The sequence below is a fragment of the Setaria italica genome, chromosome IX, assembly GCF_000263155.2.
Source record: "Setaria italica strain Yugu1 chromosome IX, Setaria_italica_v2.0, whole genome shotgun sequence".
In the NCBI taxonomy this organism is placed as follows: Eukaryota; Viridiplantae; Streptophyta; class Magnoliopsida; order Poales; family Poaceae; genus Setaria; species Setaria italica.
In genome coordinates, this window is record NC_028458.1 from 21,409,037 (window position 1) to 21,427,221 (window position 18,185).

Below are 18,185 nucleotides of genomic sequence, written 5' to 3' on the forward strand. Positions count from 1 at the left end.
TCATGTATTTATAGAAAACCTAAGAGGGTGTTTGGATACCAGGGGCTAAAGTTTAGCCTGTCATATCGGATGTTCGAATGCTAATTAGGAGAACCACTAATTATAAAACTAATTGCAGAACCCCTACGTGAGACGAATCTATTAAGCATAATTAGTCCATGATTTGATAATATGGTGCTACAGTGTTTCTGACGTGGATGGCCCACACTTGTTTGCGCGGCTGTCCGTCTCCATCCCGTTGCCTTCTCCACTCTCCACCACCCAAGGCCGTCCCTCCCGTTCCGTTCTGACCACCAGCCATCCACCCGGCCCCACGTATCTTCCTCTTCGTGTCACAGACAGTGGGTCCTGTATACATCACGGATGTCACTGACACCTGGACCCCACAGCTAGCGGGGCCCGCGCCCTCCCGCCCGCTTCTCTCCATACACACATCTCCGTTCCGTTCCTTCTCCTCTCCTCCTCTCTCCCTCCGCCCCCCTACCCACGAGCTCCATACACCTCCCCCCCCCCGCGCGCTTTCGCCGGCGACGAGCGCCAGCTAGAGTAAGGTAGATCAGGGCGCTTTCGCCGGAGAACGGATGGAGGATTCCGCGGGTTCGCGTGGCGGCGGGGGATGCGGCGGCCTGGACGCGCAGATCGAGCAGCTCATGGAGTGCCGCCCGCTCCCGGAGACGGAGGTGAGGCCTGGCCCCCCAAATCCCGTTCCATGTGGTTGCATCTGATTCGTCTCCACGGGGGATTCGTGGCGGGATCGAGGAGGTTTAGGGTGGGTGGTCCTGGCGCCGGAGTTTCTCTAGGGTTAGATCATTTCGGGCAAAGATGGCAGCTTTTGGGTGGTTCGGGTTCATCCGGCGGTTGTGGATCTCGTGCGCTGCTGTGGAATCGAGTATTGCACTGAGGAGGGGATAAATAGTGCAGCTTGATGAGCTCCCATGATGGCTGGATCGGAATATGCTGTAGCAGCTCAAGCGTTAGATGTCGAATCTGTTGTTCCTGTGTGTTTCGATGCTACTCCACCTGGATTTATGCTGGTTGTACCTGTCATTGAATCGACATTCTTACTGCTTTATGTTCAGCGCTGCATTTGCCTATCTCGTTCCGGCGGTACTCTTGTTATGCCACGGTGGAGGGCTGAATGTGTGTGTCTCTCCCTCTCTCTGTGTGTTTTTTTTTTTACTTTGGCATGGTGTGATCGAGCGTTTGGTGTCTGTAAGGTAGTACTCCCTCTGTTCTGATGTGTAGGTCGTTTTGGCTTTTTCTAGGTTCATATATGTTTATATGCACCTAAATGTAGCGTATGTCTAGATGCATACAAACATATATGCACCTAGAAAAGCCAAAACGACCTACAATTTGGAACGGAGGGAGTATTGTTCTTGGAATTGGGAAATTTGCTATTCTTTACTTACTAGAGCACTGACAGGTTAGAGCATTGTGTGAGAAGGCCAAGGAGATATTGATGGATGAAAGCAATGTTCAGGTATGGCTGAGCTCTCACAATTACTCAGCTTGTCTTTTTGTTATTACTGCTACTATGTTGAGCAATTTACTGCTGATATGATGATATCCATGTTTTTGGGGCCTAAGGTTGGTTGGAGAAAATGATGAACGTATGCTCTACGTAGTAGCATCATCCTTAGATTTATTCTATTTTTTAATTGGCATGTTTTTTCAGTTTTTATGTGTAAAGGAAACGAACTTGATATGGAGAGGGCAAATTGAAGCATTTGTGCTGTTTTCTTGGCCATCCATGCAAGAAGTTAACCTTTTTGGAGTTTGATGTATTAAGGGGGTGTTTGGATACTAGGTGCTAAACTTTAGCAGTGTCACATCGGATGTTCGGATGCTAATTAGGAGAACTAAACATGATCTAATTATAAAACTAATTGCAGAACCCCTATGCTATTTCGCGAGACGAATCTATTAAGCCTAATTAATCCATCATTAGCAAATGGTTACTGTAGCACTACATTGTCAAATCATGGACTAATTAGGCTTAATAGATTCGTCTTGCGAATTAGACTCCATCTGTGCAATTAGGTTTGTAATTAGACTATGTTTAATAATCCTAATTAGCATCCAAACATCCGATGTGACATGTGCTAAACTTTAGCATGGGGTATCCAAACACCCCCTTAAGGGCACCTGTATCTTCCACCCGTGGAATACACAGTCAGCACTCTATATGCTGGTGGGCATGCACAGTGATTGAGTGACAAACGAGACGGGAAATATGTGTTGCCTCACTATAGAGTAGGTAATCCCAAATTAGTACATGAATTTTCAAGCCGATGATTTGTGTACACTTGTGCTGCACTGGAGCCTAGCAGAACAGTACATATGTTTCTTTCTTATTTTGATGTTGTCCCTTATGATCGCTGTGTATATAGCTACAACTAAAAGGGTGTTTTGGTGTGTTATATACTTATTCTATTCCATTTGTTTAACTATTAGCTTCTGCTGTGAAGCCTGCACCAAATAGAACTTTATCTGTGTGTGGCCATGGCCAAAGCGTGCATGTTTTATTCCGTGTACATTTAACTATCCTGTTGCATTTTCCAGCAGAATATGATTTTTAATTAACTCAACTTTTTATAATATATGTACAGCCAGTTAAAAGCCCGGTGACAATTTGTGGCGACATTCATGGACAATTCCATGACCTTGTAGAACTTTTCCGGATTGGTGGAAAGGTATTCCTACACAACCCAATCTTTATATTTGTTTTGTCCTTTTATTTTTGACAGAGTTCGTTTCATTCTTTGAAAGCTGACAGATCAATGTTTGTTGTTTACCAGTGTCCAGACACGAACTATTTATTTATGGGAGATTATGTGGATCGTGGTTATTACTCTGTTGAGACTGTAACGGTAAGACCTAGCCTGATAGTGGCATTTGTTTTTCTTCCTTAAATGTAATAGAAGCCCAACTTTCCATGTTTAGTTTCCATCTGGTACTGTGTTGGATTCTGTCATCCCTTTTTTTACTGTCAAAGATACAAGTCATATATTATCTTGAATAGCAGGGCGATTTATGTGTAGCATGCATAAATACAAGTCAATGTTGTAAGATGGACACTCACCATTATTGATTACATACTACTTGGATATTTATAATATTATTCCTGAATAAGTGAATATAAATACTTCTCTTTGGTGAGAAAATTATCATTTGCGACTTGTTCTCACCCTAACTTCCTTTCTACTGTCCACAATATTTTTCCAATTCTCTCTTTGCCAGACATTTCTGTTAGCTTGATTTTCTGTATTCCTCTATACTATCATGAATATAAATTGCGTGTTTTTTTTGTCAATTGTTTAATCATCTAGAAATAAGATCAAGAGCAGAACTTGAGTGGTAGGTGATTTAGTTAGTGCCAACTTTCACTCCGCAAATTTCCTCCGAAGTTTAGCATTAACAACTTGCGGCAAGGGTTTGGGTTGCGATTGGTTGGTGCCCCATTGCACCCTGCTGATGCAAATGGATTGAAAGACTTGTAGCAATTCTAGCCTCGCCAAAATTAGCATTATTTATGAAAGTAAGAATAGCTGTTGGTGACTGTATTTTTACATTCATGTTAATAATGCTATTTTTCTTAGACATTATTTGTTGACATGATGTAGTACCATTGTGCAGCTTTTGGTTGCACTTAAGGTGCGGTACCCACAACGAATTACTATTCTTCGTGGAAACCATGAGAGTAGACAGGTATTGTACAATACCCATGAAATAATTCTCTTTCATTAGTTAAAATCCGAACCTTCTTATTTGGTTTTACAGTGTTAACTTTCTTAAGGTATTATCTCTTTGTATGCATATAGAATAATGCATGTTCTTTATTGTAAATTTCATTCCAATTCTGCATTTCATTCAAGAACCCTTCAATTATTGCAGATCACACAGGTGTATGGCTTCTATGATGAATGCCTACGAAAGTGAGTTATTTAGGTGCTTGAAAATCACCTACTTGCCTTACTCTTATTCCATGTGTTGCCTGTTATTTATGTACTGCATCACCACCTTAGTAGTAGAAGACATATGCTTCCCCGGTTGCTCCAGGGTGATCCTAAGGCTGCAACTTAGAGATTTATCTTAGTTGAATACTTTATAATTTAATAATTTGTAAAGAGGAACTTTGCCACTGGGAAAGATGTCTCCAAGCTGGCTATTTACGCTGGCTGGCTAGGAACAAGTTAGCTAGAATTCTCATGGAGGTACCCACATTTGCTAAGGCCTGGGTTCAAACCTGTGTGGGCTGTGTACTCACATTTGCCAGCACCTGGGTTTGAGCCCGTATGGGAGTCATGGCCGTCTCCGTTGTAACATTTATGATCTACATGCTGCCTTTTACTCCCTCCATCCCAATATACAAGGCGCATCTCCTCTGGACACAGACCAAGGTGCATCTTAACTACTCTACTCTGGCTGGTATGCATGTACCAAGGACCCTTAATGCATGTGGAGGTTTTTGGTTGGTTTGCATGTCTAACATGCAGACTCTTTTACCATGCTGGACTGTGAGGGAAGGGAGACATTTAATTCATCCATGTATGCGAATGGAGCTCTGGGAGTTGGCGCCTTGTATTAACAGACACCGGAGAAAAGTAGTTGCGCCTTGTATATTGGTATGGAGGGAGTATTTTTTCTGCAGATTTTAGTCAAGGACATTTTAAATGTTTTATTAATTATGTACCATAGCATTAGTCAAGGAAGTTCATATCTCTCCAGTTACCATTGCGGTACTCTAATATATCATGCTGTAGCCTAGATGGAATTATTATTGGCTATTTGCAATCTGGATAAACTTGAAAGTTCATTAACTCGGTTCTTCCATTTGTTGTTCTTCACTAGTTTGATTCTTTTTGTTTGACCCTGTTGTCCTATTTTTGATAGATATGGCAGTGCAAATGTCTGGAAGATCTTCACTGATCTTTTTGACTATTTTCCATTGACAGCATTGGTATGTGTGCTCAGCTTTAGGCCACCTTTTCCCATTTTAAACCCTTAGCCCCTTGAGCTCACAATATTGTTCCTTCAGTTTTCTTTCATTCATGACACGATTCATTGATCTATAAGAACTTTTAAAAGTATGGCAACCTTAAGCTATTTTCATCGTTCACTGATGTTCTATGTCGTCAACTTAAGGCTTCACTATATTCTTTCTCAAAAAGATCGAAAATGAAGCTAATGAATTGATATATTGAAGCACCCATCTGCCATATTTGTTTTTCATTCATGTCCATGTAATAATATAAATATAAACAAGACTTTTCAAATATTAGAAATGACCTGTGCTTTGCTAGCTTTTGGTTTGAATTTTGACCCACTACATATTCTGTTTGATGATTAAATCTTTTTTCCTCGAAATGATTTGATGTTTAAATCTGTATGGCACAATTTCTATTGTCACCTCCATGTCTTAATAATTGTTAGTTTCTTGTTTCGTTCAGAAATCTTATTGACATTGCATTCCTTCTCTACTTGAAGGTGGAATCAGAAATTTTCTGCCTCCATGGTGGTTTATCTCCTTCCATTGAAAATCTCGATAGTGTTCGTAGCTTAGATCGTGTTCAAGAGGTCCCTCATGAGGGACCTATGTGTGACCTTCTATGGTCTGATCCAGATGATCGATGTGGCTGGGGCATTTCTCCTCGAGGAGCTGGATACACTTTTGGCCAAGTACTTGATATACATCTTTTTTAATTATTTGGTAGACCCTGTTATCAGTTCTCTCAATTGGATGGCTTCCATTTTCCAGGACATATCGGAACAGTTTAATCACACCAACAATCTTAAACTTGTTGCCCGGGCTCATCAGTTGGTTATGGAGGGTTATAACTGGGCACATGTAAGTTATTAGTATGGATTAACTTGAAGCATCGGTTTAGCTACTACTATCTTATGGTTCTTTACTATAAATTCACAGGAACAAAAGGTGGTGACCATATTCAGTGCACCTAATTACTGTTACCGGTGTGGCAACATGGCATCCATCCTTGAGGTTGATGACTGCAGGAACCACACATTTATTCAGGTACCTAATTTTCTTAGGTTATGCATTTTTTCTTTATTGTTCATTACTTTCATTTTTTCTGGTAGTGTTGGGTATTCCATATACCAGCTTTCTTTTGTATGACATGGCACAGTATGGTAATGTCATGCGATTGAAATTTGGAAATCTGGATAACATTGATATGACATTTTTTTTGTTGCATTACTATTGGCGAGTCTGAAATTGTGATATTCCTTCATGAACATTCAACTTGGGTCTTATTCTGCAGTTTGAGCCAGCTCCGAGGAGAGGTGAACCAGATGTGACACGGAGAACACCAGATTATTTCCTTTGAGTTATTTGCTGTCATTTTGATTTTTGTGCAAGATTGCAATAGTGGTTGCTGGTCAGAAACATTTTTGTTGGATCCATATGATAAATTAACCTGACCAGCAATAGCAAGAAAATGCCACATCCCTAATAGCGTGAAAGTTGATCCCCATTCGTTGCTGCAAGAGGTGCTATCAGCCTACCACCCAAGCTGACATAAGAATCCGGCGGTAAATTGGCACCTCCGTTGGTTCTGTTGAGCCAGACTGCTGGCTCAACAGAGATGGAGCTTCCGTTTTAGCATAAGTTGCTTGGGTTCTTCCTTTAGTTTTGTTTTGTATTGGTGTGCTTACAACCTCTGTGATTAAGACTTAAGACATGCTGATCCTCTTGTTGCTAGAATTGTGAAGAATGGCATGCAGCTAGTTCTTCCGTTCTTTACTACGTATATCTGATATTACCAGCTGTGCACTTCTTTCATGTAGCACCAACATGTTACAGTCCATCTCTTTGGTTCTAACTTCTAATTGCCTTGGTAATGTTAATGCATTTCTTGCTTATATCATGTACTCTGTCCCAAATGTCAATTTGGCTTTCATAGATTTTGCTATGTGTATAGATATCTAAATGCATAGCAAAAGCTATAAACTTAGCTTTCATAGATTTCGCTGTGTGTATAGATATCGCTATCCTAAATGCATAGCAAAAGCAAATGCTGTATTACCTGTTCTGGACTCGACAATACTGCGAGTCTGTGACAGCACGGATGTAGTTTGATTATCTAATAAAACGGGGACATGTCAATTCTGGGTGGTCTGTTCTTGTTAGATTGAGTACGCCCATGTTATCTCTGATGTTCAGATCAAAACGGCTCATGCAGTCATGCACGTGTGACTGAGAAAGCAGAGTCCGGCAAAGCTGATCAACGTCAGGGTAAAATTGCAGCGCTATAACAAATACGTTTCCTTCAACTTGGATCAGACGTCCTAAATTTTAAATTCGAATTTGCGGTCGAATCTTCTTAAAAGAAGTGCAGGAACTTATGTTCGTCAAAGTTTGCGGGCATTGCACCCGTGTCAAGTCCACAAGCAATACGTAGTCGTGGGCCTGCCTATTGCATATTGGGCCTTTTTTCAGATTTCACAAATAAAGGATAACACACATCCTCACCCATTGCCAGTGACTGTATATCGCGTACGTGATGGAATTATTTTTGTCGCCTGAAGTCATTTTGCGTACAGACACTCGGTTTATTTGACCCAAATAACATTTCAGCCCACATAAAAGTCCGATTTAACTGTTCCATTTTGACTGATTTAATCCATGATATGTGATTCGTCTTGCAGCCTGATCTAAAATTCGGCTAATTTATTTCAAAAAAAAAAACTCCATCCAGCTAGGGTTCATTGCTGTGCCGCAGCATTTCACCACCATTAATGTCCCATAATTTCCTCCTCGCGTGTATAGCATTATTCGCATAGCCTCTATGTACTCCAACATTATGGAAAAAGTCTGTACCCCCTCACCTATTACATTACATGTAGACTAGGTAACCCTCTAACCTATAAAACCAGATGTTTTACCCCCTTCTACTTTGCAAAACCATTCAAATAACCCCTTAAAGTATAGACTACATAACCTTCTAACCTATAAAACCAGGTGTTTTACCCCCTTCTACTTTGCAAAACCATTGACGCCCCGATGCCATCCTCGCAGCACCCCGACGCCCCTCGATAGCGCGTCGCACCGCCGCCACATCGGCCCTCACCACGTCGTTTCAGGCTGGCTCGTCCCCCGTCCCCTCCAAGATCTATCGCGTCATCGTCCCCGGCGCCATCTCCTTCCCCACCGCCACATCATCACCCGGTTCCTTAGCCCACCGCTGTCCCTCCGCGCCCCGACCTTCTCGTTGAAGAGGTACGACGCTGACGCCACACGGGTTTTTAATTAAGAAATTAGTATAAATTAGTATAATCTAGTATAATTTATTAGAAATGCTTAGGAAATTAGTATAATTTATTAGAAATGCTTAGAAAATTAGTATAATTTAGTATACATTAGTATAATTAGTAAAAATTAGTATAATTTAGTATAAATTAGTCTAATAGCTAGAAAATTAGTAGAATTTTGTATAAATTAGTATAATACTTAGAAAATTAGTATAATTTAATATAAAATAATACAATTTAGTATACATTAGTATAATTTAGTATAAATGCTTAGAAAATTAGTAGAAATTTGTAGAAATTCTTAAAAATTAGTATAATTTAGTATACATTAGTATAAGTTTGTAGAAATTTGGTAGAGGTGTTGTATATATAATTTAATGACATTTTTGGTGACAATATACAAGTAGAGGTGTTGTATATATAATTGCGTGAATTTTTTAATGTTTAATCTTATGTAAGTTTCATGTAATAAATTGTACAAGTTTTATTGTACATATGATTCCATGTATATATATTTATAATTTAATGTATGGTTTCATGTGCATATTTCAATTAGTTTCTTTTATTTCATGGTTGTTCTATGATTTCATGTTTATACATTAACTGTACTACTTGATCTAATCTTTAATTTAATGTATCTATGATTACATGTGTGTATAGTGTATAACTAATGTCATTATTAGTTGAGATGGGAGACAAAGAGGATGAAAGGTATATAATGGAGCAGATTATTGCTGGCGGTAGTGGCTCAAACGTTCCAAAAACCTACACCGAGGATGAGGGTAGCCAGGCGGACATGTTCCTCAAGATGTCCGATGATGGCAATGATGAGCCCGAGCATAGCGTTGATGATAATGTGGAACAAGACACTGCCGTGATGGAAGGTTTCGGTGAGGTATATATCATTTTCATTGTTTTACCCCATCTATAACTTCATATTCATTATTACTATATACTAATTAATGTATCTTGAACTTTTAGCCCTCTGGATCGATGAAGCAAAATAAGCCATGAGTTTTTAAAAAGATAATGGAGGGAAGGCTCACATCACCGAAGTGATAGAAGAGGGACAGCTAATTGCTCCCAAAAAAGTCGCTAGAAAGTTCGTGAGTCAATGCGGGGCTATTGTAAGGGATAACATGCCCATCAGCATTCGAGAATGTAAGTCCAGTAAAAAAGATGATCCATATGTGCTCCCACAGACACAGAAAGATATGTTGTGGGCAAATGTCAAGAAACACTTCACACTTCCTGATGGCGTCGATGAAAAAGTTGTGAAAGACTGGACGCTCAAGAAGATGGCAACCCAATTTCAGACCTTCAGGAAGAATCTGGATACCAACTATATCAACAAGGGTCAAAATCTAGATTTTAATGACTGGCCAAAGTTAAGAGATCACTGGAACTCATTTCTGAAATACAAGAGGAGTGAAGATAGTGCGAACAAGGTTCGTGTCAACTCAAGCAATGCCTAGAAGAAGGAGTACCATCAGCGTCTAGGGCAAGGTGGGTGCAATTCCCAAATGGAGAAAGATGGAACAAGACCTAATCGATCGAGGTATCATACCAATGACTATTGATTGGCCCGATCGATCAAAGAATTGGTATTACGCTCATGAAGGCACCCTTAGTCCTGAGGATGGGACACTTATTTTCAACGTAACAATACGTGAGAAGGCCCTTAGGCTTATCAAAAACATTGAAGACTCTAAAGCGGGAAAGTTCAGTCCTGATAGAGAGAACGATGAGCTGACTTTGGCGCTCGGGAATCCCGAACACCCAGGACGTTAGCGAGGCTTCGGTGTGGTTCCATAGAAGTATGCTTTCTGTAGGAACATCGACACGTACAGAAGCTGGAAGAGAAGAAAGGAACAGCAAGAGGAGAGGTGGCGGCGCATGTTAGAAGCTAAAGTGTACGAACAAGATGTAAGAATGGAAGAAGAAATTAATCAGCGAGTGGCCTTGGCAGTTATTGAGATGGTCCAATCTGGAGCACTGCCGGATCCCAACGTCGTCGTCAGCCCTTCTCAACGCTGAAGCAGCTGTGCTTCCATAGAGATCCTGATGAGAACATGCCAAGCTTACCCGTGGTTGCACAGGACAACCAGCGGTACCATGTGGATGACATCACTCAGCGCACCTCATGTGAGCTGTACAGATCATTTGGCAACCTCACTATTAAGGTATAAATATATATAATTATAAAATTATCTCAATTGATCCACAGCTCGAGAGTTTAATAACTTCTTTATTTCTCCTATATGTACAGGTGGCGTACGGAAGTGCTTTACCAATCCTGCTAGGGCAAACAAGCCATGGCATGGTGATTCCACCTAGCAACTCCAGCATTGGGGTGGAGCAGATTTGTGATAGTAAATATGAAGGCCTAGAGCTCGACCTCTCAGGAGAGGAAAGGACACTAGGAGATCCACTTCACGGTATCATTCTATGGTGTAAACGTTATATCATCATCCCCGACCAGGAGGCATCATTTCTTCCCATAGATGCATCACAGCCACCATCTCCTCAGAACTTAAGACCATCATCTCCAGCACATCCACCTCCAGGACCATCGTCACCACCGGGACCGTCGCATCCTGCTCGATCACCATCTCCAGCACCATCGAATTCTGCAGGTGGGAGCGACGATGACCAAAACACCCCCCTTAATCACAGCTTGCAGCGCTCGGACTAAAGTCTAGTACGAGCAAGGAAGCACTTGCAGCACCTCTCAAGAAGTCGCGACCACTGCCTCCAAGCCAAGGTAGCCAAAGGCGACAAAACCGAGGAAGAAAAAAAGAAGTCTGAACCTATTAAGAAGCTAGCAAGTGATATGACTCCTGAGGAATTGGAGGAGGCATCGCAAGCACATGTAAGGTAGTGGTTTGAAAAAATCAGTGCAGAAATAAAAGCGAAGGAGATGGAGCCTAAGCTAGTAGATCTTGCCAAATTAAAGTTTTTTATTAGCATGAAAAAAGAAGTTAAGAAAATGTTATTATCGAACTACGATCGTTCATTAGTTAAGTATTGGTAGAAGAAGAAACGAAGAGAGTCGTCGTCCAGTCGTACTGTCCCCCAGCTCGGGCAACAAGATCAACAAGTAGATCAAGAAGCTCAACAAATAGCAGCTTTGCCTTTAGAACAACAAATCAAGGTCGTTAAGTTTATGGTAGAGACAGGTCTCTCGCTTGTTGAAGTTCTAGGGCAAGACGAACCGGTACCTCCAGAAAAGACTGTACCTAAATGGCGCTTTGAGTTAGGTAAGCCTCTAGTCAGGTCCATCAATGGTACATGGAGCAGTCGGCCAATGGTAGGGTTATGTTCGCTCTTCTTGTTAAATCGATTGATTTTTTTCGGTGAAGGTGAGAAACTGCTGTGGTTTGAATTCAAGAATATTTATGAAGTGTACCATCAAGATGCCCTTGATGTCTCTCTTATCATCGCGTGGGTTCTGTAAATGTGTGTTTATTAGATGTTAATTTTGGCTCAGCTCATTATTGTGTGTATGTGTGTGTCGTCCCACTAACTTTATCTTTCATTTTATGTAGGATGCAAATTCAGAGGTGCCGAGAATCCTACTTCAATGTTGGCTTCATGGACCCAACGCTTGTTAACAAAAAGCAGATATGTGATCAACCAAAGTCTACATTGGACACAATATACAAATTCTTGGAGCAATAGAATTACAAGCAATAGGCCCTGTTTGGAACTGCTTATTGACAGCTTCCCATCACAAATAAGCTGAATGCCCGCCAACGGAAAACTTCTGGGCGACTTATTCACCAAACGCTTCTCACGAATGAACTACATGGGCATGATTGCGAAAAGCCAGGCACGGGCGGCTTCTCCGAGCTTATGCAGGTGAGAGAAATGAGAGTGCCCCTTAAAGATGGAGTTATTTACCCGCTTTTGCCATTGCATATATACCCCACGCATCCCCTTCCATCCCCTTGGCCCCCTCATTCGCTTCTCCCTTGACGCCGCGGCCGCACGGATGGCGATTGGGGCGAGCTAGTGTTCACAGCCGAGCACCTCCGCCTGACCTCCTCGGCACAAAAATTGCTCCACGACAGCCTCTCCCTGCTCCCCGGCTACCTCTCCCACCTCTCCGGTCGCCTCTCCGACCCTCCCCACCTCCTGTTGCTTATCAGGCAGTCGCTGGTGGTGGGAGGAGCACGAGCAGGTGAGGATGAGGGAGCACGAGCACGACAACACCGAGCAGCCAGCGATCGTCCTTCTGCAGCCACGACACCGAGCTCGCCCCCAAGCACAGCCCCCTGCCCAAGGTAAAATTTCTTCCCTCAGATCTGAATGATATGGGTGCTAAAAAATTGAAATCCAAACTATGCCTGCGTATGGATGAGTCCTCAAGTTGTTACTGTAAATAGAAATCTGAGATTTGAACTATTGTTATTATCCTAGCATATGGATGAAAGGATTTGGGTTGACAGGAAGTTACGTGTGTATGCTAGCATAAGATTTTATTTACATCATGATGTGTTCGTCTAAAATTATTAGATGAATCAAGGGGAGAAGAAAAAGAAAGTGACAACAAGATGGGATGCCATTGCACATCATGCATGGATTGAAATAATGTTGGAAGAAATTGCTGCCCATAACCAACCACAACGGGTGTTGAATAGCATAGGATATGCTAACCTTGTGGCCAAGTTTAAAGAATGAACTGGCAGGAGGTATGATAAAAAACAAATGAAAAATAGATGGGATGCACTCAAAGGTGAATATACAACCTAGAAGACTTTAAAACTCAATGCCTCTAGGTTAGGAAGAGATCCTAAAACTGGGACTATTGCTGCTAGTGAGGAATGGTGGAATGAAAAAATTGAGGTATACATGAACATCTATTTTCCTTTTCTACTCAGTTTAGAATGCATTAACTGCTTCAAGGGCTGACAATTTTTTTCAACCATGTGTAGGCCATGTCAGGTTGTAAGAAGTTTATGCTTGGACCTCTAGAACATGAAGATGAGTTGGACATTATTTTTGAAATGTCCACATGTACCAATGAATCAGCACGAGTGGTAGGCGGAGATGATCAGAATTGGTCTGGTAGTGTTGAGGACAAGTTTGGTGACATGACCGGTGGAGACAAGGGGGCTAAGAAATGAGTTGCTAAAGCATCTCCAAAGAAACATGTGAAGAATTTTAGAGACAAACAATTCAAGCGGTTTGTTGACTCCTTTGTCGAAAGAGCAAGTTGAAACAAGTGTTCTGCAACCTCAAGTGCTAATGATGTAGTTAGGAAAGAGATAGCTGAAATGTTAGATTCAGTTATTGAAGCAGGGGTAGAGGAAGGGAGTGATGAGCATTTCTATGCAACACAACTACCCATCCAGAAGGAGTATCAAGATGTGTTTGCCACTCTAAAGAAGCCAGAGGTGAAGCTTGCATGGCTGAAAAGGACCTGGGAGGAAAGGAAGCAACGTTAGACAACATTAGTTTCATTAATAAGTATCCTTTTTATTCATGTGTATTGCCTCTACTGAACTTTTTCCTTCAAGTGTGATGTACTGTGTGTTGAACACTCATTTTATTCATGTGTCTTGTACTGTCTGTGGAACATAACCCTTTTTATTCATTTTTCATTTGTCTTGTATTGTTTGTGGAACGTATCCCTTTTTATTCATTTGTCTTGTACTGTCTGTTGAACATATTTGTGTGCCCTCTCTTGTGTGTTGAGTGCAGATGTCCTTCAGTTCAAGTGAATCAAGTGTGAATGATGAGGAATAAGAAGATGATGAGTGGTTATTTGAGGCTTCTGGCATTGTAGCTTATGCAATGCTAAATGATGGTTCAACATCTAAGAAACCAAGGAAAGTGCCCATGGAGACCGGAATTCAATGGGTCGAGAGAAAACTAAATGATTCAGAAGATTGCTACAATATGTTTAGAATGAGGAGGTCAGTATTCCTTAACTTGCATGAGGTGCTGGTCACAAATTATGGTTTGAGTTCATCTAAAGAGATGTGTTCCGAAGAAGCACTAGGCATATTTTTGTGGATCTGTGGTGCACCCCAGTCAAATAGGTAAGCTAAGGAGAAGTTTACCCATTCTGGAGAAACTATCAGTAGGAGGTTTACTGAAGTTCTGGAGTCTGTGTATCGATTGGCTTCTGACATTATCAAACCTAGAGACCCTTCCTTTAGCACTATGCATAGTAAACTTCGCGAGCCAAGATTTTGGCCTCATTTCAGAAATTGCCTTGGTGCTATCGATGGAACCCACATCCCTATGATCGTACCAACGTCAAAACAAGCGGTGCATATTGGGAGGCATGGATATCCTAGTCAAAATGTTATGGCAATATGCGATTTTGACATGAGATTCACATTTGTCGTGGTTGGGTGGCCTGGATCAGCTCATGATACTCGCATTTTTTGGATTCTTTGATCAAGTACAAGGATCATTTCCCACAACCTCCCACCTCACTTTATTATTCCATCAGTTAGTAATCTTTCTCCAACATATAAGTGCATTGTCTCAATAATTCTTTATCCTGTAGGCAAATACTATCTTGTTGACTCGGGGTATCCAAATAGAAAGGGTTATCTAGCACCATACAAGGGTCATATGTACCACATATCGCAATTTCAAAATAGTGGCCAGCTAATTGGGTTGAAGGAGGTGTTCAACCATGCTCATTCTTCCCTTTAGAATGTAATCAAACGCTCATTTGGTGTTCTTAAGATGAAATGGCGCATTCTTCTAAATTTGCCGAGCTATCCGATGGAGAAGCAAAAGAAAATCATAATTGCTTGCATGGCGCTGCACAATTTCATTAGAGACAGTCAAATGCGTGATGCCCATTTTGATGAGCTTGAGTGAGACGAGACATATGTTGATGGGAACGTGAAAAATCATGTTAATGAAAGAGATGTCATGGACGAGGTGGACATGGGAGAGTTGCGAGATGCTATTGCAGCTAGTTTAGTAGGATAGGCATGATAGTGACCACTAACTAAGATCTTTTGTTACGTTGTTTTGTCTGTAAGAATATCATACATGTATTTTAATATATATAAATACTTCGTGATGTGTTTTCATCACTTGAAAACGTACAAAAGTCAATTAAGTTACTCAAGATAGCTTCCATAACACTCAGGGGTATTACAGACATTTCATAATTTACAACAGAACTCAGCATCTCACCAGCCCATCAAAAAACCAGGTTGCCAAACACTTAGCTTATTCAAGCAGCAGCTTTTTCAGACAGTAGCTTTTCAGGGCAGCCAGCAATAAGCCAGCTTTTTTATAAGTTTAAGCCATTCCAAACGGGGCCTTACAACTTTCAACTTTAAGTAAGTGTGGGTACCGTCTATTTTTGTTTTCCTTTCCTTACCTAATTAATATTAGTTAGTTCTAATATGAACATTTATGTACACAGTTACTACTGGATTCTCCTTATAATTATGATTGATCAAAGAAACGTTATTGTGTTTGATTCGCTGAGGAAATCAAAGGATGAGTACCAAGACATTCAAGACATGCTTAACTTGTAATAATTCTGGACCTTTATCTCTATGTAAAAGTTTGTTTCCTAAATTTTTACCTAACACTATATCATATTCATTATTTTAATTCATAGTGCATGGAAACGATTCCATAAGTATCACTGTGGTGATTTCAAAGAAAAACTTACATTTAGTATAACCTTTTCGGTATGCATGAAGTTTGCACATTTTGTATATTCTATAACACGAATTCATAACTTATTTTTTCCACTAAAGTGCTTGAGATAGAAAAAGGAAACAATTTATGTGGATACTACGTTTGTGAGCACATACACCATTTCATGAGGGACAAGGTGCTATCAGACTATATAATTGTACGTAAAATAAACCTATTAATTATATAATTGTACGTAAAATAAACCTATTAATTATAAATCATTTTCTAGCTCCTTTTATTTAATTGTTGGTGTAACGTTCACATATTTTGAAATTAGCGATGTGCTAGATTTGCGAAGAACTATTGGAGAAGGAAAGGATTTTGGCAATCCAAGAAGCACTCATAGGATTTCTGGTGGATGAGGTGATAAATCTCAAAGGAGAATTTTATTATGATGGACATTCAGTAGCCGAATCGAGCAACACCACGACGGGAGGATCCTAACAATTACGAGGACAAATTATTGTATATATAGTAATTGTATTAATACTAGTTGATGTGTATAATATACTAAGAGTTGTATATATAGTAGTTAAAATTAATATTATGCATATACTATCATGAAATATATATATATATATATACACACACACACGACATGCATACAATACGAGCGTATACGTGTAAGTAGTGTACGCTAAGTATGTATACATATACGTGTATATATATAAGTGAATTAACAATTAGCATTAATATGGAAAAGAATTCAGGGTAAAAAGAAAAAAGTCCGGTTGGTAATACCAACCGGGACTAAAGGGGCCACGTGCATGCGCCTGCATGACGGCCCCTTCAGTCCCGGGTGGTATTACCAACCGGGACTAAAGAGAGTGACCCGAGACTAAAGAGGAGGACCTTTAACCCCGACAGAATAGTTCCGGTTGGATATTCGAGAGATATAACTCTTTTCAACTGGAACTAATGCTCACTTTTCCACCCAGCTTAGACAAAACGCAAGCCCTCGGCGCGGGCCAGCGAGGCCAATGCATGTAAAAAAAATCGTATTGGTCCATCACTCCATCTGCAGACTGCAGTAAAGCAAAACACGCACAGGGGTAAAAATTTTTTTTGCTGCCTCGTTGGGGAGGGCCGGCCGCGGCCCTGCTGGCCCATCGCTGCTGCATTCTTCTCCAATCATTCCATCCGGGTATGCTCGTGATTGGTTGCTGGCACGATGTCGCTCTACCAAATTGGACATACCGGTGGAAAACTGACCTGCAGTTCAGGTTAAAATCCAATCAGGATTAATTATTTGGGACTAAAGGTTTCCATCTTTAGTCCCGAGATTTTTACCTAGGACTAAAGCCATATCTTTAGTTCCAGTTAGTAATACCAACGGGGATTAAAGAGTTTTGCGCCAAAAAATATTAGAAATTCCCGAGAGGCTCCCACACACATGCACGTCACAAGTGACAAGTCACGCAAAAATGCACGTGCGCGTGGGATTAGAACCCACGACCTCAAGCCTCGCACGATCCTTCCTTACCATCTTACCTACATAGCAGATGTGATGAAGTAGAGGATCCCGTGAAGACCCCTTTAGTCCTGGTTAACACAAACCGATACTAAAGGGGTGAGAGGCTTTAGTCCCGTCAGTTCCGGTTGGTATTACAAACCGGGATTAAATGGATCTCCACGGACTATGAAATGTAGATCCGATACTAAAGTCTCTTTAGTCCTAGGTCCAAATCGTCCCGAGCGAGATTTTTGTTGAGGATCAAACAACACAATTAGGAGACTCCACGTATAAAGAAGCCAAATAAGTATACTGTTTAAAAGTACGGAGTTTGTAGTGAAAGTAGTGACTATTAGTAGCGCAGTGACCTATCTATGAGCGTCCGTTTCACGCTTAGGGACTTAATACAGCCTACAAGGTGACACTTTAGCTACCAATTTTTACAGAAGTACTAAATTTCAAGTAAAGATAAATACTTGTGATAATGATTTTAATAAAAACTTACATCATTAATATAAGAAATTATTTATATAATGATGATCAAGGTTAAACAAGTTTACAGGAATACATATCAACGGAGAAGAGTAACTTTTAACTACGGATTGGATTCTTGTCGATGAACAGCTCACACAGCACCTTCAAGCACATAGAAATCTCTTATGTATGCAACTGTGAATAACACACCCTATCTTTCGGTGTAAACCGAGGGAGCAGATCATTTTAATTTCCAGTCTGATCCGGAGTGGGTGCAGTTAACCTTTCAAATAAA

General features: G+C 40.7%; 1 protein-coding gene and 1 pseudogene across 1 annotated transcript; both read left to right on the forward strand.

Annotated features, from left to right (window-relative positions):
* The first annotated feature begins 460 nt into the window (after positions 1-460).
* On the forward strand, positions 461-6,830 carry LOC101774981 (putative serine/threonine-protein phosphatase PP2A-4 catalytic subunit). The gene is made up of 11 exons (XM_004983104.4): positions 461-680; positions 1,427-1,483; positions 2,613-2,696; positions 2,802-2,873; positions 3,640-3,711; positions 3,898-3,938; positions 4,897-4,963; positions 5,491-5,682; positions 5,762-5,851; positions 5,930-6,037; positions 6,285-6,830. The coding sequence occupies exons 1-11, from the start codon at positions 582-584 to the stop codon at positions 6,348-6,350; spliced, it is 948 nt and encodes a 315-aa protein (XP_004983161.1). The 5' UTR covers positions 461-581; the 3' UTR covers positions 6,351-6,830.
* Positions 6,831-12,984: 6,154 nt separating this feature from the next.
* On the forward strand, positions 12,985-13,662 carry LOC101760015 (annotated as a pseudogene).
* The last annotated feature ends 4,523 nt before the right edge of the window (positions 13,663-18,185 follow it).

Excerpts from the sequence above, each read along its gene's own strand:
- LOC101774981 (XM_004983104.4), top strand. The coding sequence starts at position 582 with ATGGAGGATTCCGCGGGTTCGCGTGGCGGCGGGGGATGCGGCGGCCTG. Across the intron at positions 1,484-2,612 it reads TGGATGAAAGCAATGTTCAG|CCAGTTAAAAGCCCGGTGAC; the intron begins GTATGGCTGAGC and ends ATATATGTACAG. Across the intron at positions 3,939-4,896 it reads TATGATGAATGCCTACGAAA|ATATGGCAGTGCAAATGTCT; the intron begins GTGAGTTATTTA and ends TATTTTTGATAG.